The sequence below is a fragment of the Phragmites australis genome, chromosome 24 (assembly GCF_958298935.1).
Source record: "Phragmites australis chromosome 24, lpPhrAust1.1, whole genome shotgun sequence".
Taxonomy (NCBI): domain Eukaryota; kingdom Viridiplantae; phylum Streptophyta; class Magnoliopsida; order Poales; family Poaceae; genus Phragmites; species Phragmites australis.
Window position 1 is genome coordinate 3,237,481 of NC_084944.1, and position 18,223 is coordinate 3,255,703.

General features: G+C 45.6%; 3 protein-coding genes across 4 annotated transcripts; 2 read left to right on the plus strand and 1 right to left on the minus strand.

Moving 5' to 3' along the window:
• Positions 1–2,151: 2,151 nt before the first annotated feature.
• LOC133908005 (uncharacterized) lies at positions 2,152–3,321 on the plus strand. Its single transcript, XM_062350138.1, has one exon. It carries the CDS (start codon positions 2,152–2,154, stop codon positions 3,319–3,321), a length of 1,170 nt encoding a protein of 389 aa, XP_062206122.1.
• A 2,666-nt stretch (positions 3,322–5,987) lies between these two features.
• LOC133907519 (mitochondrial import inner membrane translocase subunit TIM23-2-like) lies at positions 5,988–6,994 on the plus strand. The gene has a single exon (XM_062349574.1). It carries the CDS (start codon positions 6,104–6,106, stop codon positions 6,683–6,685), a length of 582 nt encoding a protein of 193 aa, XP_062205558.1. The 5' UTR covers positions 5,988–6,103; the 3' UTR covers positions 6,686–6,994.
• A 718-nt stretch (positions 6,995–7,712) lies between these two features.
• On the minus strand, positions 7,713–13,687 carry LOC133907518 (uncharacterized). 2 transcript variants are annotated; one of them, XM_062349573.1, is made up of 8 exons: positions 13,355–13,687; positions 13,063–13,207; positions 12,799–12,967; positions 9,767–10,037; positions 9,414–9,676; positions 9,116–9,331; positions 8,209–8,320; positions 7,713–8,103 (listed from the first exon to the last, which is right to left on the minus strand). In XM_062349573.1, the coding sequence occupies exons 1-8, from the start codon at positions 13,503–13,505 to the stop codon at positions 8,060–8,062; spliced, it is 1,371 nt and encodes a 456-aa protein (XP_062205557.1). In that variant the 5' UTR covers positions 13,506–13,687; the 3' UTR covers positions 7,713–8,059. The 2 variants fall into 2 exon arrangements, with proteins under 2 accessions (XP_062205557.1, XP_062205556.1); XM_062349572.1 differs by lacking the exons at positions 7,713–8,103; positions 8,209–8,320 and having other exon boundaries at positions 8,842–9,331.
• Between the last annotated feature and the right edge of the window lie 4,536 nt (positions 13,688–18,223).

The window sequence follows — 18,223 nt, forward strand, 5'->3', positions numbered from 1 at the left end:
TGTAGTTGCTCTCCTAATGGTTACCACACGCTACCAGATTGAGCGTTCGTGTTTGACCTGGGGTCGGATGCTTTGGATGAAATTATGTACCCGAAAGAGCTTAGGGATGACGGTACCAATTGGTGGCCACTTTTCTGGTTCTGTCTCAGAACTCCATTCATGAAGCAACAACAGTGAGCTCTCAAGTTGGTGTTTGGGAACACTCTGCTAAGTTATTAGGTAAATTCATTACAGGAAGGAATTTTCTTTTGAAATTCCGAGTGATTGTTTAGATCGGAGATGTCTGAAAAGTTATACCTTTATATTGGATGAGTGTCATACCCAGTTTCTAGTGCCCGCTCAGAATGCTATATTTGAATATTTGCTTTGCCCCTTGAATAACCTTGTTCTGAGGAAAATCTTGAGTATCATCTCATGGTATATATTTCCTAACTTCTTTTTCCTTGTTTGCATACTTGAACTGTGTTTTTATACAACCTTTGCAGAAGAAGCACTATGAGTGGCACACTCATGGCATTCGCAAATGTTTTGATCAGCAAAGCTTTTGATTTTCTCATAAGATCCCTATACACTTGTTTGTGTTCGTTTTTATTCCAGCTCCTTGTCAATGGGGCCTCTGCTTTTCAATGTGAAGATTCGACCAGCCTTCTCCTTATTTCCTTGCTGGAGATCTGAAGCATTGCCTTTGATGACCACAACTGAGGAGTGCCAATATCACTACACGTATCAAAATAAAATTCAGCCCACCTTGCTAGTAGTTACCATATCATTCATAACAACAATAAATTTTTTCACACTTCTTGAATTTCAAACACCTGAAATTTAAGGGGTGAGATCAGGCAATGAATGCCGACGGCAGGGGTTAAGGTTAGAGGTTTCTGGATTTGGGGTGCCCTCCATGGCTGCCGGATTTAGAGGAGATCCGGGGGAGGAAGGTTGACCCGGCGGAGGAAGTGGGTCAGGGTGGGGCGGGGGCATCTCGGTGCGCCAGGTTAGCGCGGTGGAGGCTGCGGGAGTAGATCCAGTGGCGTCCTCGCCGCTGGAGATGGTCGGAGGCGAGCAGGGCGGGGGGGGGAGTGGAGGTTGAAGACGGCTATGAGCTATTGGATGTTGGGTTGGGGGTGGTGCCAGGAGGTTAGGGAGACCTCGAGTCGCCCCTGGGAGCGATGCGGAGGCAGGGGATGAAAGTACATATCAAACACCTGCTTATTATGGTCGATTAGTTTTGTGTTGCTGGTCAGTTTCTAGTTGCAATGTTGTGTTGCGTAATCTAATATGTTCTGATCCTTTTTAGCCCCTAAAGGCTTCCTTTAATATTGTTGTTATGATATGGCTAAAAAAAATATGGCAGATCCTAAATTCTAGGTGCGATGGCAACTAGACTAACCCGTGTGTGATGGCTGTAGCGGGTGACCAGCTCACGTGCGGTAGTTGTGCGATGGCTAGGAGCTTAGCAGCGACTAGATTCGCTTGGCAGCGTCTAGTCTAGTGAGGGGTGGCCTAGGCCATGTGGAAGCCTGGATGTCTGGCCCTAGTTAGGGCGCTCTACTACGTTATTGCAATGGCATGATAGCGGCTACTCTAGTGTGGCTACGGCTAGTGCAGTGTTCCAGCATGGTGTCTGAATCTGCGCAGGGTATAGGCAAGTGGTAGCTCCGGTACGGCAAGTGTCGGGTCGACGGTGGTGCCTGTTCCTCGTGGCGATGGGCGGCGACACACTACGGAGGGAGCCAGGCTACGGCGGCTTACCCTGCATGGCAATGGTAAGTGCAGTGCGGCACATGATACTGATCTATCCGTTGATCCTCTGACATATCTTATAAATTTTTTTCACTTACCTCTATAACACGAATCTCAACGTAAATAAACAGTGCTGATAAATCATACTTCTGCCCCTAGTGAAATTTTCGTGCTAGGCACACATGGTTTCTGGCCGGGCAATACGCTCGCGGAGAAGTACCGCACGCACATCCTTGGAGGCCGTTCACAGGCCGCACAAACCGGAGGCACGCCGTTACCTACGAATCCTGCGGAAACAAACATGCGACCACATCTCGATCGAGTTCTCAACAAACTTGCGCGTTTCCCTTGGATCTTACGCTACTTATTGATGCAACGACTATCTGCAGAGTGCACCTGTTGCATGCATCCATGAGGGACTGGAGTTCCCTCGAGAAAGGGCTGCTGCGCGACATCTTCCTCCGCCTCCCGGCCGACGCCGACACCGTCCGCTTCCGCCATGTGTGCCGCGGCTGGCATGCCGCTGCGTGCGCCGACGCGCTTGTCCCCCGCCCCTGGTTCAGCTTGTACCCTTCGGCCTACAACCCTGCCCCTATTGCTAGCGCCTTCCTGCGGCTCGCGAGGCACAGCCAATGCACGCGCGTGAGGCCCGTCCGCATGGACGCCGCCGTCAAGGGAGAAAGGGCTCCCGCGCTCGCGAGGGGCGCATCGCGCGGCTGGCTCGCCGTGAATGACGGCAAGCGCCTCCTCCTCAGGGACCCCGTCTCCTGCGCCGAGGTCCCGCTGCCCGCTTTCGACCCCCTGTACGAGCTGTTCGGCGTCTTCCTCTCCGACGACCCCCTCGCCGCGCCTGGCAGGTGGTCGGCGTTCGGCTTCTTCAAGAGGACCGACTTTCCCTACTTCGGTCACGTGCTTGCTTTCTGCCGCCCCGGCGACGAGGAGTGGGCTCGGTTCGATCAGGACGACGACCAGGCGGGCCAGCAGACCCGGTTCTTCCTGGGGCTCGAGTTCTTCCGGGGCAAAGCCTACTTGCTCTTCGACGACTCCAAAATCGCCATCTGCGACGTCGACGCGCGGAGGCTTGTCGTCAGCTCGGTAACGATGGGCCACAGTAGGGGGTGGCACGCTCAGGAACGCCTGGTGGAGTGCGGTGGCGACCTCCTGTTCGTGCAGGTGGCGTGGAGCTACGAGATCACGAGGTCGTCGTGGTGCCTCCGCCTCTCCTACGACAGCAGCTTCGACGTGAGGGTGGTCAAGATCGAGCTCAACGCGGACGGCAGCGGCGCGCCGGTGGCGTGGTCGGACGTCGACGGGATCGGGGACTACGCGCTGTTCGTGGCGCCGCAGAGCCACGCGTTCGCGCTCCCGGCGAGCGGCTTCCCCACCGTCAGGGCCGGCTGTGTCTACCACTTCAACACCTATGAGGAGAGAAGGAGCTCGACGATGATCATCACTGATCTGCGGCAACGCCCTCACCTCCATGAGACAGTGCGGAAGCTGCCGGTCCCCGTGCAGTGGCATCCGCTGTCCTGGTTCTGCCCCCGTCGTCCGGTGTTTGACACGACGTCGAAACGCAGGTGATGCATGCTACTCATAATCCTATCGGTTTTTATGTTGCTACTCTAGTTTCCTTTTCAAGTCACTTTCGTTAGCACATTCTTGTATTCGAGATAAATTTGGTTGGACGCCTAAAGCTGGTGATCAAACTGATTTGACCACTGCCTAGTGGAGACTTTTGATGGGAGAACTCCCCAAGTCGAAATGAACGAGAATGTCACATGAACGAATGTAATCTTTGATTTTGGGAGACATGATCCAAAACAAGCATTAGTTCATTTCACTCAGGTGCTCATAAGTTCATTGGTGTTGTTAATACCGTTGTAGTTGATGGTTGCAAATCAGGTCTTCTGTCTACTTCAATGCTTTGCTTTTCATATTTTTGGGAGCGTACAAACAATAGTTTATATCGCCACGCTTCCTAGAGTTCGTGCCCGAAAACTCAATTTTTTTCCAGCGACCATGGGAACAGTGACGGATGTGTCCTAGGATGGCTTACTAGGGGTGTAGATGTCATATTTGTTAGGTTAGAAGGTGTCAAATTGACTAACACATGAGATGGATTATAAAAAATAAAAATCAAACCGATGTCATGTGCATCCTATATAAATAAGGTGGATCCGTTCCTACACGTGAATGTGTTGGTGCCCACGAATTTATGGAAAGGGGTTAGGGTTCAGGGTTCACCGGTGACTTCGAGGTTAGAGGGAGGCTAAGGCGGTGACCAAACCGGTGGTGGGCTGTGACGTGGTGGTGCAACGAGGGGATGGAGGCGTCACCGACTCCGCGGGCAACAGGGTGGCGATTGGCAGGATTGACGGCAGGGGTGGTGAAAATGGATCGGTTAGCGTGGCGGCAAGCGATGGGTGTGGATCTGGAGACATCATCGGAGACGGAGGAGGTCGGTGGAAGGGGAGCACGCGCGAGGCAAGGCTCAACACACAAAGGTAGAAGATAATCGGAGGTAGAAGATTAAGGCTATATTTGTTTGCTGCTTCTGCTTCTGGCTTCTCTGATGCTAGAAACAAGAAGTTAGAATAAAGAGGTTGCTAAAAAGTAGTTTCTAGAAAAGTCAGAAACCTGCTTCTAGAGTTGAGAAACCTGCTTCCAGAGTTGAGAAACTAGTTCAGAGTAACTTTTATAAGAAGTTGTGTGCCAATAAGTTAAAAAAATTATAGTAAAAACCAACAGCTAAAATTAAAAATAGTTTTTTAAAAAAACCAAAAGTGTAACTTTTTAAAAAAATTAAAACAAAACTTGGAAACAAGCAAGCCCTAAGTCATGGACGTTGGATCGATACCCGACAACTTATGTTTATCCCTTGAAGGGAGCTCTGTTGTGAGGTATCTGAAAATTAGTATATGCCATGTGGAAAAGGTGCCAAAGAACATAGGCAACGCTATATGCAGAGGCCGAAATTGTTTTTTCAGTATAAAAAAAACAACGCATCAAACAGATGTTAGACTAAGCATAAGCCTCAACAAAAATCGTAATTAGAAAGCATAATGACTAAATAACTGATAGCTCAATGGCTTAACGACAATAACTAGTAGTGGGGGAAGAACCAGCCACGGCGCGCCCACCCTGCCGCAGGGGACTCTCGCCGGCCGTCGTTGGGGCAGATCGTCTCCTCGTTGCGAACCCATGGGCTTGTGTTAACTGTACTTAAGCAGGTTTGCTGTGAGTTGCATTGTAACGATTCCCTCCGCAATCTAGAATCTCTTCACAAAAGAATTTTTATTTATTTAAACATTTTAATAAATTTTTTTCACGGTTCGTTCCGCAAAGAGATTCTTAAGTTTATTCACTTCAAAACGAGATTATTTTTTTCTTTATAAATACTTTTAAAGTAAAACTATTAGAGAAAATTAAAAAAAGAACGAAATAAAGAAAAAATTGTTGATGATAATCTAAACACAGCTGCAGTCCAGCGGATTTCCTGGTTTTGATCTGCCTGCGAGTTGCGAGGCGGCAAATCCGAGTAGAGTGGTTTGGAGGAATCTTGGATAAAAAAGACCTTGATACATACGCACGATCTGAGCTGGTGCAGTACTGATTATATTGCTTAACTGTTGCAGTGTCTGAAATGCGGGAGTTTATCCCAAATTGCATACGTGACTGCTGTAGCATATAACGATTAAAGTCTTGTGTTTTTTATGTCATGATCATCAATCAATATTTTTCTACTGATTTCTTGATTTGATGAGAGCATAAGCATATGGCTTTATTAAATCACATCCTTTTGTTTCATAAGAAAATCCTCCTTTCTAACGAATAACTGAAAAATCTCATCACGAAAAAATCCCTTAGATGACTGCAGCACGTTTCGATTGAAGTATTCGTTTTTTTATGACAGGACCATCGATCAATATTTTTTTCTGCTTATTTCTTGATTTGATGATTGATAGGATATAAGTTTTGTATTTTCTAAATATTAGGTTGACCCAAAATCAAAAAAAAAAAAAGATTCATCTCAATCCAAAATAAACTAAGCTTGACCCAAAACTACTCATTAGATATTAACTTACATCCCTAATGAGAATATAAGCATGTGGCTTTATTAAATCACATCTTTTATTTTCATAAATAAATCCTCTTTTCCAACGAAAAACTGAAAAAAAAATCTCAACTGAAAAAAATCCCTCAGCTGGAGCGTTCCAGATTCGGCAAATAAAATATGACTCCGACTAGGGCTTCTTCGCAAAAGGCGGCTACTAAAGCGAGCTCTTTTGCCTTCCCTTCCCCAGTTGCCCGGCCCACGCCTCCCGCCGCCGACCACGCCCCAAACCCTAGCCCTACCGCCGCTATGGCCGACCCGCGGTTGTTCCCGTCGGGATCCAACAACCGCGCCGACTCCACCTCTGACGGCCGCCGGCTGTACAACCCGTACCAGGACCTCAACATCCCCTACAGGACCCTCTACGACCTCCCTACCTCGCCGGAGTTCCTCTTCCAGGAGGAGGCCGCAGCGCAGCGCCGCTCGTGGGGCGAGAACCTGACCTTCTACACGGGCATCGGCTACCTCTCGGGCGCCGTGGCGGGCGCCGCGCTCGGCCTCCGCGACGCCGCCGCGGGCGTTGAGCCCGGGGAGGCCGCCAAGATCCGCGCCAACCGCGTGCTCAACGCCTGCGGCAGCTCCGGCCGCCGCTTCGGCAACAGGCTGGGTGTCATCGGGCTCATGTACGCCGGGATGGAGAGCGCCATGGTCGCGGCCCGCGACCGCGACGACTGGATCAACAGCGTCGCCGCCGGGCTCGGCACCGGCGCGCTCTTCCGCGCCGCCAACGGGCCGCGGTCCGCCGCCGTCGCGGGCGCCGTTGGCGGGGTCCTCGCCGGCGCCGCCATGGCGGGCAAGCAGCTCGCCAGGCGATACGTGCCTGCAATATGATCATGTCTCTGCGCCACCTCTTGCTTCGCTTGAGCGAACATCGAATGAATCCGTCACAAAAAAGAAAAGAGGGGGAAAAAAGGTTTTTTTTGTCTGATGTTCTCCAGTAGTCCAGTTTAGCTACTGCGTTTAGGAAGGGGTTTGCCTTCTCTAAATGATATCGATGCTCTGCTAGCTAGTCACTTTGAGCATATGTATACGATCAAAATGGAAAATTTTGGCCTGCATTGCTATGTAGCATCGTGTTCAATGTATTAATAACATGCATTTTGCTGGTGTTGCTGAGTAATAAGAGCTGATCCTTGAGTCTGTGGCAGTGTTAACCTGTGAACATGGTTTGGAGATGTTTAGGTCTGTTTAAGTAGCCATTGTTTTTATGTTGAGGAAAAGGCGCAGTTTCAAAATTGATTGGTAGATTATTTGATATGTTTTGTGTGCGTTCTTTCTCTACCATCTGATAATATTAATATGTGAATCAGGATATTTATGTACCTCAAACGTCTTAGATTGTGAGTTTGAATGCGTGAATTTTGTAAGTGGTCTGCTAATTTGAGTTCACGACCATTATTCCTCTAATGTCTTTGAAAGCAGAAAAGAAGCATCCTATTTCCACGGCCTCAGTACCTGCATATGGTTTTGGTGAAGTGCATGGAAAGCCATTGTGTTCTTGATTAGAGTTCAGATTGTGTGATCATATTTTATTGTGCTGTGGCGATGGAACTGAAAGAAAGATGGATGGCTGAGATTGAATTTCAATGCAAATATCCCTTTCCCTTTCCAATCCTCCTGCTATCCAAACGCCTAGTAATTGGTTTAAGAAACATGGAACTATGCTGCACCTTCATTCCCATGCGTGCCATTATCGGCACCACTCTTGGAAAGTATCTTCAAAGAAGCAACAGTACCTGAGAACCAAAACGAAACCACCATACAAATGGAAGACAAATCACATGTAAATCGTAGCCACAAATTTGAGATGATCAGTGAGGAGATAGTCAATCAACTCGTCTTCATACGTTACTCAGCGTTTGCATCCAAAATGGAGAGGATCCATGCTGTGGCTTCAATCAAGACAATTTTGGGATTTGAATACAAATATCAATCCTGGCAGCAAACACAAGGGGGAAAAGGGAGAGAAAAATGGGGAGGCTAAGCCAAGCTCCACTTTGCCGTGTATAGCTCAAGAGTCAAGAATCGCTAGATCGTGTTCTCTGTCCTGACAAAACTGCAAATTGTAAGAGCACCAATCCTAACAAAACAAACTAAACTGAGTTCTGTTTAATCTTTCTGATGTCAATCTTATTCGGCGGCCTAGTGGAAAGCAGTTAAGGATTGAGGCCATTGTCTGATTCACTTCTATGGTCTTGGTATCTTCTAAGGGTTCAGTGGCTCATCTTCTGCAGTCATCTCTACTGTTTCTGCAGGAAATTTTATCACATAGTTAACAATTGAGAAGACCTACATCTGATTCAAAAGGTTGAAAAAGATCATCTTATTATATAAATAGCTTGAGGTGAACATACTTGTTGATCTGAGGAGATTTGAAACAACCATTAGCCGCCTCTGCAAGATTGCTGCCATGAAAAGGAAAATGGAACACATGCCGAACATGACAGTGATTGGGAATGCATTCACCTGCAGAACATTTGTAAGAAAAGTACTATTGGGACAAACAATGTTAGTATAACAACATTTAGTGGAATGATTCTTTCTCCATATGTTTGGTTCGAATGAGTTTATAGCTGCTTTGATGGCTAGTAAATAACAAGAAGTTGCCTTTTGTCTCAAGCAAGTTAGGATAGGCTAGAGATGAAACCCACAATATCCAACCAAAAGGATGATGTAAAAACAATAATGATAAAAATGTACTAGTAATAGTAACAAAATAAAAAATAATAACGGTATAAGGAGACTGATGTATAAGTTGTAGTTTTAGAAGTCGATTGTTAGCTTACACGCTCTTATATCTATGGATATTTCTTTAGCGATATTCCATTTCTTCAAGTCTCTTTACAGACTCTTCTTATATTAGGTTTGGTTGACCCCTGCCTCTCTTCACATTATTAGTGCTTCATAGTATCCCGCTAGGTTGCTATGGACAGGTAACTCTGGAGGTCTCCGTTGGATATATCTAAATCATCTCAACAGATGTTGGACAAAAAAATTTTTAATTGACGCTACCCCTAACCTATCACATATATCATTATTTCGGATCCAATCATTTCAAAGTTATACTAATTACCGTAGAATTAAGTTGATGGGCTATACAATGAAGCTATAGGAGAGAGTTATTGAACATCGCCTAAGAAGAATGATGAGCATTACCAAAAACCAATTTAGTTTCATGTCTGGGAAGTCGACCATGGCTAGTAAATAAATTAACATAAAAAGGGAAATTAAGGGGGCTTTGTCGCTTTGTTTGTTGCTTACATTGTAGAGTACCACACAAACAAACAGGTTGAGTGGTATGCGGAAGAAATTCATGATTGTGCTTCTTGCCTCCTCAGGAATATATTGAGATCTCATCTTCATGATTGATGGCCAGAATATGCCAACACATGACTCAAATATACAGAAACCAAGAAGCTGTAGACAGCCTCCAAATGAAATGCTACCACCTTTCTCTGAGGAGGGAGGTACTAGGAACTGTCGAACATAAACAGGCAAATTAACGTCCAAATTCTATAGAGAACAACAGTATCTGAGCGGTTGTAACCAACATACTTACATTGGTGACAACAGGGAGGACAAGAGTAAAGGCTGAAATTGAAAACACGATCTGCATATAACCTTCAACATTCAGCTTCCGAGCTAATAGACGAGAAGCAATTGAGCTACCCAACATTGAGGAGAGCATGAATGTAGCAAATATGAAGCCATGAGGAATTTCTTCTTCATTTGGGCTCAGAGCAGGAGTCCAGAGGAAAACAAAAGTGTACATTGAACCCTCAAACAATGACTGTATGGCTCCAAGCAATGCGATCTTTTCATCTGAAATTTCATAACAATTCGTTCCGTTGTCAATGTTAAGTTCACTAAATTTGTTAAGCCATTGCCTATGCTAGGAAAGGCCAAACCTACCTGAAGCAATGGCTTTAGCTGCAACCTTGAACTGGGTTATCAAGTCCTTGCTGTCAGATGAATCTCCATAGTTCTCACCCCATGATGATAAGATAATTGCCATTCCTATTGCTAGGAAGCAAGCGGCGGCATCAAATGGAGCCACAGGGCCAAAACCCAAGTTATCAGCAAGAAAATTTGCAAATAGCCCAGCGACAATGGCGACAAGACCATTGCCAAGAAATATAGCCTTGGAGAATGTTATCGACAACCATTGTGGATCAAATCCTCTCTGTACAATAACAACGTAAATTTGCCTATTGTCAGCAATAATAAAAGGGAACTCCGAGAAGGTATTTAGAAAATAATGTTGTGATTGGTTTATCATTAAAAAAGGTAAAATGTTGTCATAAGCCAAAAAAAAAACAGTGCAGTGCATTGAGATGCAGAAAATGGAATTCTCGTGATACTTGAACATACACATTAATTTAATTTACAGAAAACGACTAATTATCAGCAGGAGAACCCAACATCCTGGAAAATATTAAATAAATTGGGCCATGTTTTTAAATGCAGGCCTGTTTTGGTCAGGCCATGGGAACAACAGATAGTCCAGATCTGCCGGCAAAGTGCTTGAAGTCAAACAAAATGAAAAAATAAAAGGAGAAGAAATGGACTGGTGAGAGGGTTACTGCTAGACAGTAAATCAGTGATGAACCAGCAAGGCACAGGTTCTGATGTAGTTAGTGTGTTTTGTTGTGCAATGCACTCACTCTATCATCATAATTGTACTTTTATTTTTGTATCTTCAACTTAATATAACTCGAAGTCATTCTATACACAATCCACCGTGTACTAGCAGTCAACTAAAACCTCCCTAATCCCTTAGGTGGTGTTTGGATTGACTATGAGATATTAAGAAACCAAGTTGAAATGTGTCTTAGTTTATATGTGATGAATGATTGATAAGATTATTGATTTGGTTTGTCATGTTTCAGATTACTTGAGCTTGGTTCGCTTGAAGTTCAGTTCTATCTAGTATCCGGAAGTTCAGTCCAATCAGAATCTAGAACTTTCGGTCCCAATCTAGAACTTCCAGGTGAACTAGAATCTGGAACTTCCGTATTGATGTGAAAATTAGACATAGAGGGGTTACCCGGAGGTCCATCCGGAACTTTTGGGTTACACGATTTTCAGGGATTCAGTTTTAATTTGGAATGAACTTTAAACCAATTTGGGATTTCTTTTGAGCTTTTTTATTATGGATTAACTGGAGTTGGAGTTGAAGATATGTGTTTGTTTGTCTCATGATGTGCAGGTGACAGATGCAACTTGGCGATCGACGACGAGTGATCGGAGCCAAGCGGGGTGCTTGGTGCTGGACGATCGAGGAGGCCGGACGGAGTCAAGAGTGATCCTAGTTGTACACGTGGAGGCCAAGCAAAGCATGAAAGATGGATGAAAACGGTGTATTGACAAAGTCAAACGAAAATGATGCTGGTGTAAGTGACAAGGCGGCCCGAGGGAGCAGGGGAGACTTGTCGACGGTCAAGATCACAAGACGGAGTACATGTGTCGACATCGGGATGCTTGCTTGATGTCAAGCAAGTGGCAATGAGTCACACCTTGAGAAACGTGCAAGGGGTTTCGCGATTTAGCCTCAAAATCGTGGGAAAGATGGAAATTCACATGATATCATTGCGAAGCTTGCGTCGAGACGAAACTAAGTCATGAAAGCGCTACGGTCGTTCCATGAATAAAAAAAAAATAGATCAAAATACTCTCAGTGGTAGATATAAATGTACTATTAGAGAATGGTATTTTGGGAACAACTTAGAAACTTGAAGGTCGAGAAACCTAAGCTATAAATAGAGGGGGAGGGCTAGTTGAGCCCCTTGAATCAGCTACTTGAGCCTCTTGAGTCATTCATACGAGAGCTTTGTGCTAAGATTTTAGAGGAGATGAAGAGAAGTGCTTAGCCTATGTATTATGTTAGAGCTTTATAAGGGAAAATATTTGTAACCCGCCTAAAATAAGGCTGACATCTGCAAGCTATGAAATCTATGTTTACTCTTGTACTTGAATTCACATCCTTCTAGTTTTCTCTATTGGTTCTCTTGCAAGTTTGCAAGTTTTTCGTCCTCCGGTTTTTATTTCCGTGCTTAAGCTGAAATTTCTCACTTTGTTGGAGTGTTTTTTCTCGTTGCTAGAGGCATAAAATTTGCATACAAACGTACATAATTGGGTATTGAATTTTCTTGCCTCTTATCTATCAACTTGGAGACTATCTTCATCCGGTTTCGTCCTCCGGTTGCGATTTTTATTTCCGTGATTAAGCTGAAATTTCTCACCTTGTTGGAGTGTTTTTTTCTCGTTGCTAGAGATATAAAATTCACGTACAAACGTACACAATTAGGTATTGAATTCTCTTGCCTCTTATCTATCAATTTGGAGACTATCTTCACTTGGTGTTCATCGTTTTGATATTTGAGTATTTATTTTCAAGATACAAACCTTATTTAAGGATGAGTCATGGATTGGTATTATGTGGAACATAGTGTTTGATTCTAATTATGAGACCCACTATTGATTGGATTTTCATGTTTGGATTTTAAATTTTCAAATCACAGTTATGTTCTACTCGAAACTTTCGGTTCAACCCGGAACTTCCGATAGGTCGGAATTTCTGGATTAAACTCGGAAGTTCCAGGTTCTTCTATTTCCGCTGTGGTTTTTGTGTCTTACGTTGCACTTTGTTGTGATACATTTTTGAGTACCTTAAGTGACAAAATAGAAGAAGGTTATTTGTTTCAAAAGAAATTGTTAAAGCCACTATTCACCCCCTCTAGTCGGTCCTACGGATATTTTTTAAGCTTCAGCACAACCAAAATTTATACCAAATACTGACGACAAATATGCAAATAACCGAAAGCAAAACAAATATGGCTGCTTACAACGGGCAAACGAAGATCCCATTAAGATTAAAGCTAAAGCCAAGCCAAAGCCAGATCCAAGGTATCACCGTGGAGAGAAATAGAGATCTGGCCACCTACCTTGTTGTGCTCTGCGACGAGCCACGACTCAAACGCCGAGAAGAGCAGTGAGGTGGCAATGCCTCCGAGCACGCGCCCAATCATCAGAATCTTGTATTCAGGGGAGTGCTTCGTGATGCAGCTCAGGATGTAGCTGATGCAGTAGGTAACGCACGCCCTCTTCCGTCCCCTGGCCAACCAAAATCCTCCCAGCCTCATCAGCATACCCAACACTACACAGCAGAACATCAGCACAAATCATCCATCACAGAGGGGAGCACACACTGCTTATCGGCGAGGGATCCGACGATAGTGCCGAAGAGCATGGAGGACCCGAACCCAGCGATGAAGAGCCGGCCGATGTCGCCCTTGTCGAAGCCATACTGGCTGTAGAGGTAGTACACGTAGGGGCCCTGCAGCCAGTCCCCGGCTGCACCGTTCGCCGCAGCGCAACATCGTCAGAAACCATCAAACGGACCGGCATTGCGCCGCCAGTCCAGATCTGGAGGAGGCAGCGCCGCAACGCAACGGGAATTTGGGGCTAGGGAGGGGGGAAGGGATGAATCTGGGGGCGTACACATCATGAGCGAGTAGACGAGGACGTAGTTGTTCTTGAAGGAGTTGAAGGCCGTGGAAGCGGCGACGCGGTCCTTGCCGGACTTGCCGAGCTCCAGCGCCGCCACGACGGCGGCGAGGGCGCCGAACACGAGGTAGTAGAACACCTCCATGGCGGGGCGATCGCGATGGTGGGGAGCGGGGTGGTAGTGGGATTTGGGGGTGGCGATTGGTTAGGATTTATACGCCGCTCGGACCGGCTCGGATCGGCTGCCTTCTCCTCCGTCGTTTGGCAGGGGAGGGAGGAGGCGGGCTGTCAACCAGCCTGGCTCGAGCCCGTCGGCTCAAAGTTTGATAGAAACTCGAACCGAGTTTCATTCGAGTTGCTGAGCTTATAATTATAATCACATTTGAGTTTGATTTATTAAGCTTGAGTCAAGGTTAAATTGAGCATAGAGCAAATCGAATTCAAATAGCTCGTAAGTCCGTTGTTTGATTTGCTACTTGTTTCGAGAAATATTTCCTCGGCTTAGAATATTTGGAAGCAAAGAAATGAATTAACTTCCGGAGATTATTCCCCTCTTTAATGTTAGAGGATAATTTGATTTAAAAATAACTTTTACAATCCAACAAGATGTTTTCTCTTCTCTAGTTTAAAATCAGTTCTTTTCTCTTTTCTTCTTTGCTCACCTGTACAGTTTCTTCCTCTTTTTCTTTCTCTTTCTTTTGTCCTCCTTTATACAGTTATCTTTTTTATCACTATGTATTAATATATTTATCATAGTAGGAGATTTCCTTACTATTCTCTTAAAAAAATATTTCTTTGACTTTGAAATCGATTGCTTTACACCTCCAACTATAAAAATCGATGCCAAATCACTCGTTTTACTGATTTTGTTAGTTGTATATTTCTATTGATATCTATATCACCTTTTAAAAGTTATCTTGTGGGTATGTATCCTTCTAAGTTGCATGATATATGGTATATGTCTCGGTCACTTTTTTAGACCATTAGATCTAGGTCCTAGCAACCAGATCTAACTACTCTGTTTACCTTTATCCCCATCTCCCCTCACTCTTCGCTTTCATTGATGTCACACCCTGACATCTGATGCCCGTATCCCAGCACCTTGCCAACAATGCAAGACTCGTCGACGCTCTTCCTTCCTTTCTTGGCGTGCCTCCTTCCTCCTCTCTCGCCAACACGTTCTTCTTCAACTCTGGCACATTCTTTTTCCACTTTGTTCACCCCCACCAACTGGCCAGCTTTAGCACCGCCGCTAGAACCACCATCATAGCTAACCACTCTATGTGTGACGCCCTTGCCGACCTTCACCGCCCACCGATGGTCCTTCAACACCACGATGGACGGCACCCCCACTGCCTCATCATCCCACCCACCGTCTTTCACTACCACTAGTCTAGTCAGCCTCCCTCAGACATCTATCTAAAGCCGCCAGAACCTCAAACCCTAAATCTCCATATCTCTAAATGCAACCCCTAAATTCAGTTCAAGTTTAGGTGACTGAGAGATTTGCAAGTTCTCCGTCATTTGGATATAGCAAAACTGTTTTTTTTTCTTGGCACGCATCGCTTTTACACAGGAACTCACTGCTTGCAGAAGAAACAGCTTCTCCTTTACATTGAGCCTTGGCCCAGTGTACAAATTAATCAAAAGAAAAGCATAGAATAGCATGTCATGCATTCGCCCCCCCCCCCCCCTGGCCTCGGCTCGTCAATTTGGAGCACAGAGAGCTGGGCCGCATCTCCTGAAGGTAGATAATGTTTGGGCTTGCAAATAAGGAAGTCAAATATTCGTCATCAGCATTCCCTCAAAAATTCCTCTAAAAAAAGGCATTCCGTAAAAAAATTATTTTCGTCATCAGCAATGACAACAAGAGGAAGAGCAGAGTGGGAACACAGGAACTCTGCTCTTCGATTAATTCAAACGATAAAATAGTAGCACAGCACAAGAGTCTCGATTGGAACTTTGCTCCTGGAGACTTAACGGTAGGTAAGCCGTAAACTTTTTTGAAGCTAACCCCAAATCTCTCTCGCGCTCATCAGTCATTCTCGGTCTTCGAATTTTTTGGATGTCTCATTCAGATGAGCCAGCACATCCGGATAAAGACTAGGAAGTGTTCACCTGACATTGGCCAACACCCTTTGGTTGCATCATCACCACGAACGTATATTATTCCACAACGGCGTCTGCGTAGTTAGGTCTCATGCGTGATATGTGTGTGTGTGTGTGTATATATATATATATATATATATATATAACTTTTCATAGGTTTTTAACGGGTGCGAGATCGGAAGCTCGAGTCCCCGACCGGTCCCTTCCACCCATAGAGGTTCACCGTCAGGCTATAAGCTTGTTTGTAATTTACTATATATCTAAAACATATAATCACTGTAGTGGAAATGAGCTAATTACTAACGTAAATTTTTTTCACCCTAGTGTATGTGTACCACCAGGAACACTCTAGCGTCGCACCTGGACGCAGCTCCTCCTGGACCGATCCGAGTTAGCGCATGCGATTATCCAATGCCATCGTATGAACTTTCTGTTCGTTACCTTTTAAATTTGTTATGGAATGCTTATCCAGAAGTGCATATGACACGCTTATCTCTGAACTCTGACGGAGTGTGTGCTTTTTACCATTTTCCTTCCTGCCAATGACGTCAACGTGTTGTTTCTAGTTGAAAGGCTTCTGGTATCCTTTTGCTTTTCCCTGAAGCCATTCTAGGAGACGGCATCTTTCTGCTCTTCTGTTGAAAGCCTTCTTCAGAATATACTACACTTGCTTGTAGCTGCTCACTGGCCGTAGAGGCCAGAATAAAAGCAAGACGAAGAATAGGCAAGCTCACTACTGACGCCTAACAGCTTGGGTTATCTTGTGTAGTCTATCTTGTGTAGTCTATCTTGTGTAGTCTATCGCATCTATCATTATCATCCATTGCTACAAGCCTCTGAAGACGATGATATAGGCACACATGATCCAATACTTTTCCTATTATTCTCTACGCGTGGCGTGGTCACATCTTCTTCTGTTGATCAATGAGGAAGGTTTGCGTGCTTTGTAATTGAGGACTTCTACCACTTGTATTAGTCACCATGGCCAACATTCTCGATTTGGCCTGCTCTTTCTCCTTCCCTGATGAGAAATTTGTCGATTTCTTAATATCTAAGGTTCAAAGGTCTGCCCTTTGAAGCGAAATCACTGCACAAACATCACCATGCTTTCAGTAAAGAATGCTGTGCAAACGTTGACGGTTCTTCGCAGATCATGTTAGGCCATCGAGCCTATGCGATTATCCGTATCCCTTTTTCTTCTTTGTAGTTCTAAACCGTTCGTGGCTCAATAGGACGGTTTCTAGGTTTCCTAACGCGAATATGTTCTTGGCAAAGCTCAGGGGTATGTGATCTTTCAAAAAGCTCGTCAGTGGATGACCATTTTGACGTAGACCTGACAAGTGTATTCCTTTAAGCTACTGTGTTCAGTGTACGTCAATCTATGAACAAATCTTAGGTTAGGAAAAGCTTTAGTGCATTTGACACTTTTCTGTGTGTCCAAATGCAATTCCAGCTGCAACGCTTTCTCTGTTTTGCTGGAGAAATCCGCAGAAAGCTAGACGTGTGGTCCTGCTAGTGCGAAAGGAATCGATGCTAGATTTACACTTCTCCAAATGCGGTACAATTCGCTTAGACTATGTCTAAGGAATTCTTGTCAGGGCGAAAATTTCGTCGTGAAGGGATTTTTATTTACTTCAGTGCTCCAACGATTTCACTTCACGGTTCCCATTACGAAGGGATTCTCAGTGTCATTCCTTCATGATGGGATTATCTCTCATTTCCCTTCGCGATTCTCCTCGAAGTGAAGCTGTTGGAGATGAGAGAAAATAAAGGGAATAGGAACAAAGAAGAAAATTGGGAAGGGAACTAAATGAAGTGAATATAGTTGGAGATAGTCTTATAATACGCATGAGCAAAATTTCTTCTTCATTAAGAAATATCAAAGTTTTCCGCCGTAGCTTATGAAATTGGACTGATATGAACAGAAATAGCATAATGTTTCATCGTAGCAATGTAGCATGTTAAATCCACTTAGTATAAGAGAAAAAGATCAGCCCCCCCCCCCATCACCCTCCCTGGGCGACTTCGGGCAACCTCCCATCCCTTAGAGCTGTCACCCCTCCTCAGGGCCATCTCGCCTCACCGTCGCCCAAGCACGTTGCTGGAAGCCCGTGTGGCTGCAAGGGCGGCGACGGTGGAGGCTCTCCAAGCTCGACCGGTGGTGGCAAAGATGGCGCGGTCGACGGCGGCGGCTCACCTGAGGAGGGTTCCCTTGCCCCAAATCTAAGAGTCGACGGCCTTAGGGGCGATGCGGCTAGCCGATGTGAGCCGACGGACGTGCAGGGTGGCGGCGGAGCTAAGGCAGAGGGAGGCGGCTACGGATGTGTAATTGGCTGTCGGCAAAGCTGTAGCGCTGCTTTGTGTCTATGATGGTGGGGCGCATGATGACGGTCATGCCGGGCCTATGCACGGCGCGACAAAGCAAGGGGCTGTGCACAGTGTGAGCACAGCGGGCGCATGGTGACGACCATGGCAATGGCGCGACAGCTGTGGGTGCGGCAGAAGACAGCCATGGTGACGGTGTGGCAATGTGCGAGGTGTGACGCTGTCGGTCATGGTAGGGCTATGCGCGGAGCGGAGTTGTGTTAATGGCCATGGCAACGTATGTGTTTGCTGGATCTACATGCGGACGGGTGCCTCTGCGTGATGACGGCGGTGTGGAGTGAGGTTGGGCCTCGTTTGAGGAGGGTCGCAGGCATGAGGTGGATTTGGGAGGCCATCAAGGAGCTGGGTCGGTGTTGCTGCAACATCTGG

Bases quoted from the DNA above. Each gene is read 5' to 3' on its own strand.
- LOC133908005 (XM_062350138.1), top strand. From the start codon at position 2,152: ATGAGGGACTGGAGTTCCCTCGAGAAAGGGCTGCTGCGCGACATCTTC.
- LOC133907519 (XM_062349574.1), top strand. From the start codon at position 6,104: ATGGCCGACCCGCGGTTGTTCCCGTCGGGATCCAACAACCGCGCCGAC.
- LOC133907518 (XM_062349572.1), bottom strand. From the start codon at position 13,505: ATGGAGGTGTTCTACTACCTCGTGTTCGGCGCCCTCGCCGCCGTCGTG. The intron at 12,968-13,062 runs GTGTGTGCTCCC...TTGGTTGGCCAG, and splicing joins GGATCCCTCGCCGATAAGCA to GGGACGGAAGAGGGCGTGCG. The intron at 9,677-9,766 runs GTAGGTTTGGCC...ATGAAATTTCAG, and splicing joins AGCTAAAGCCATTGCTTCAG to ATGAAAAGATCGCATTGCTT.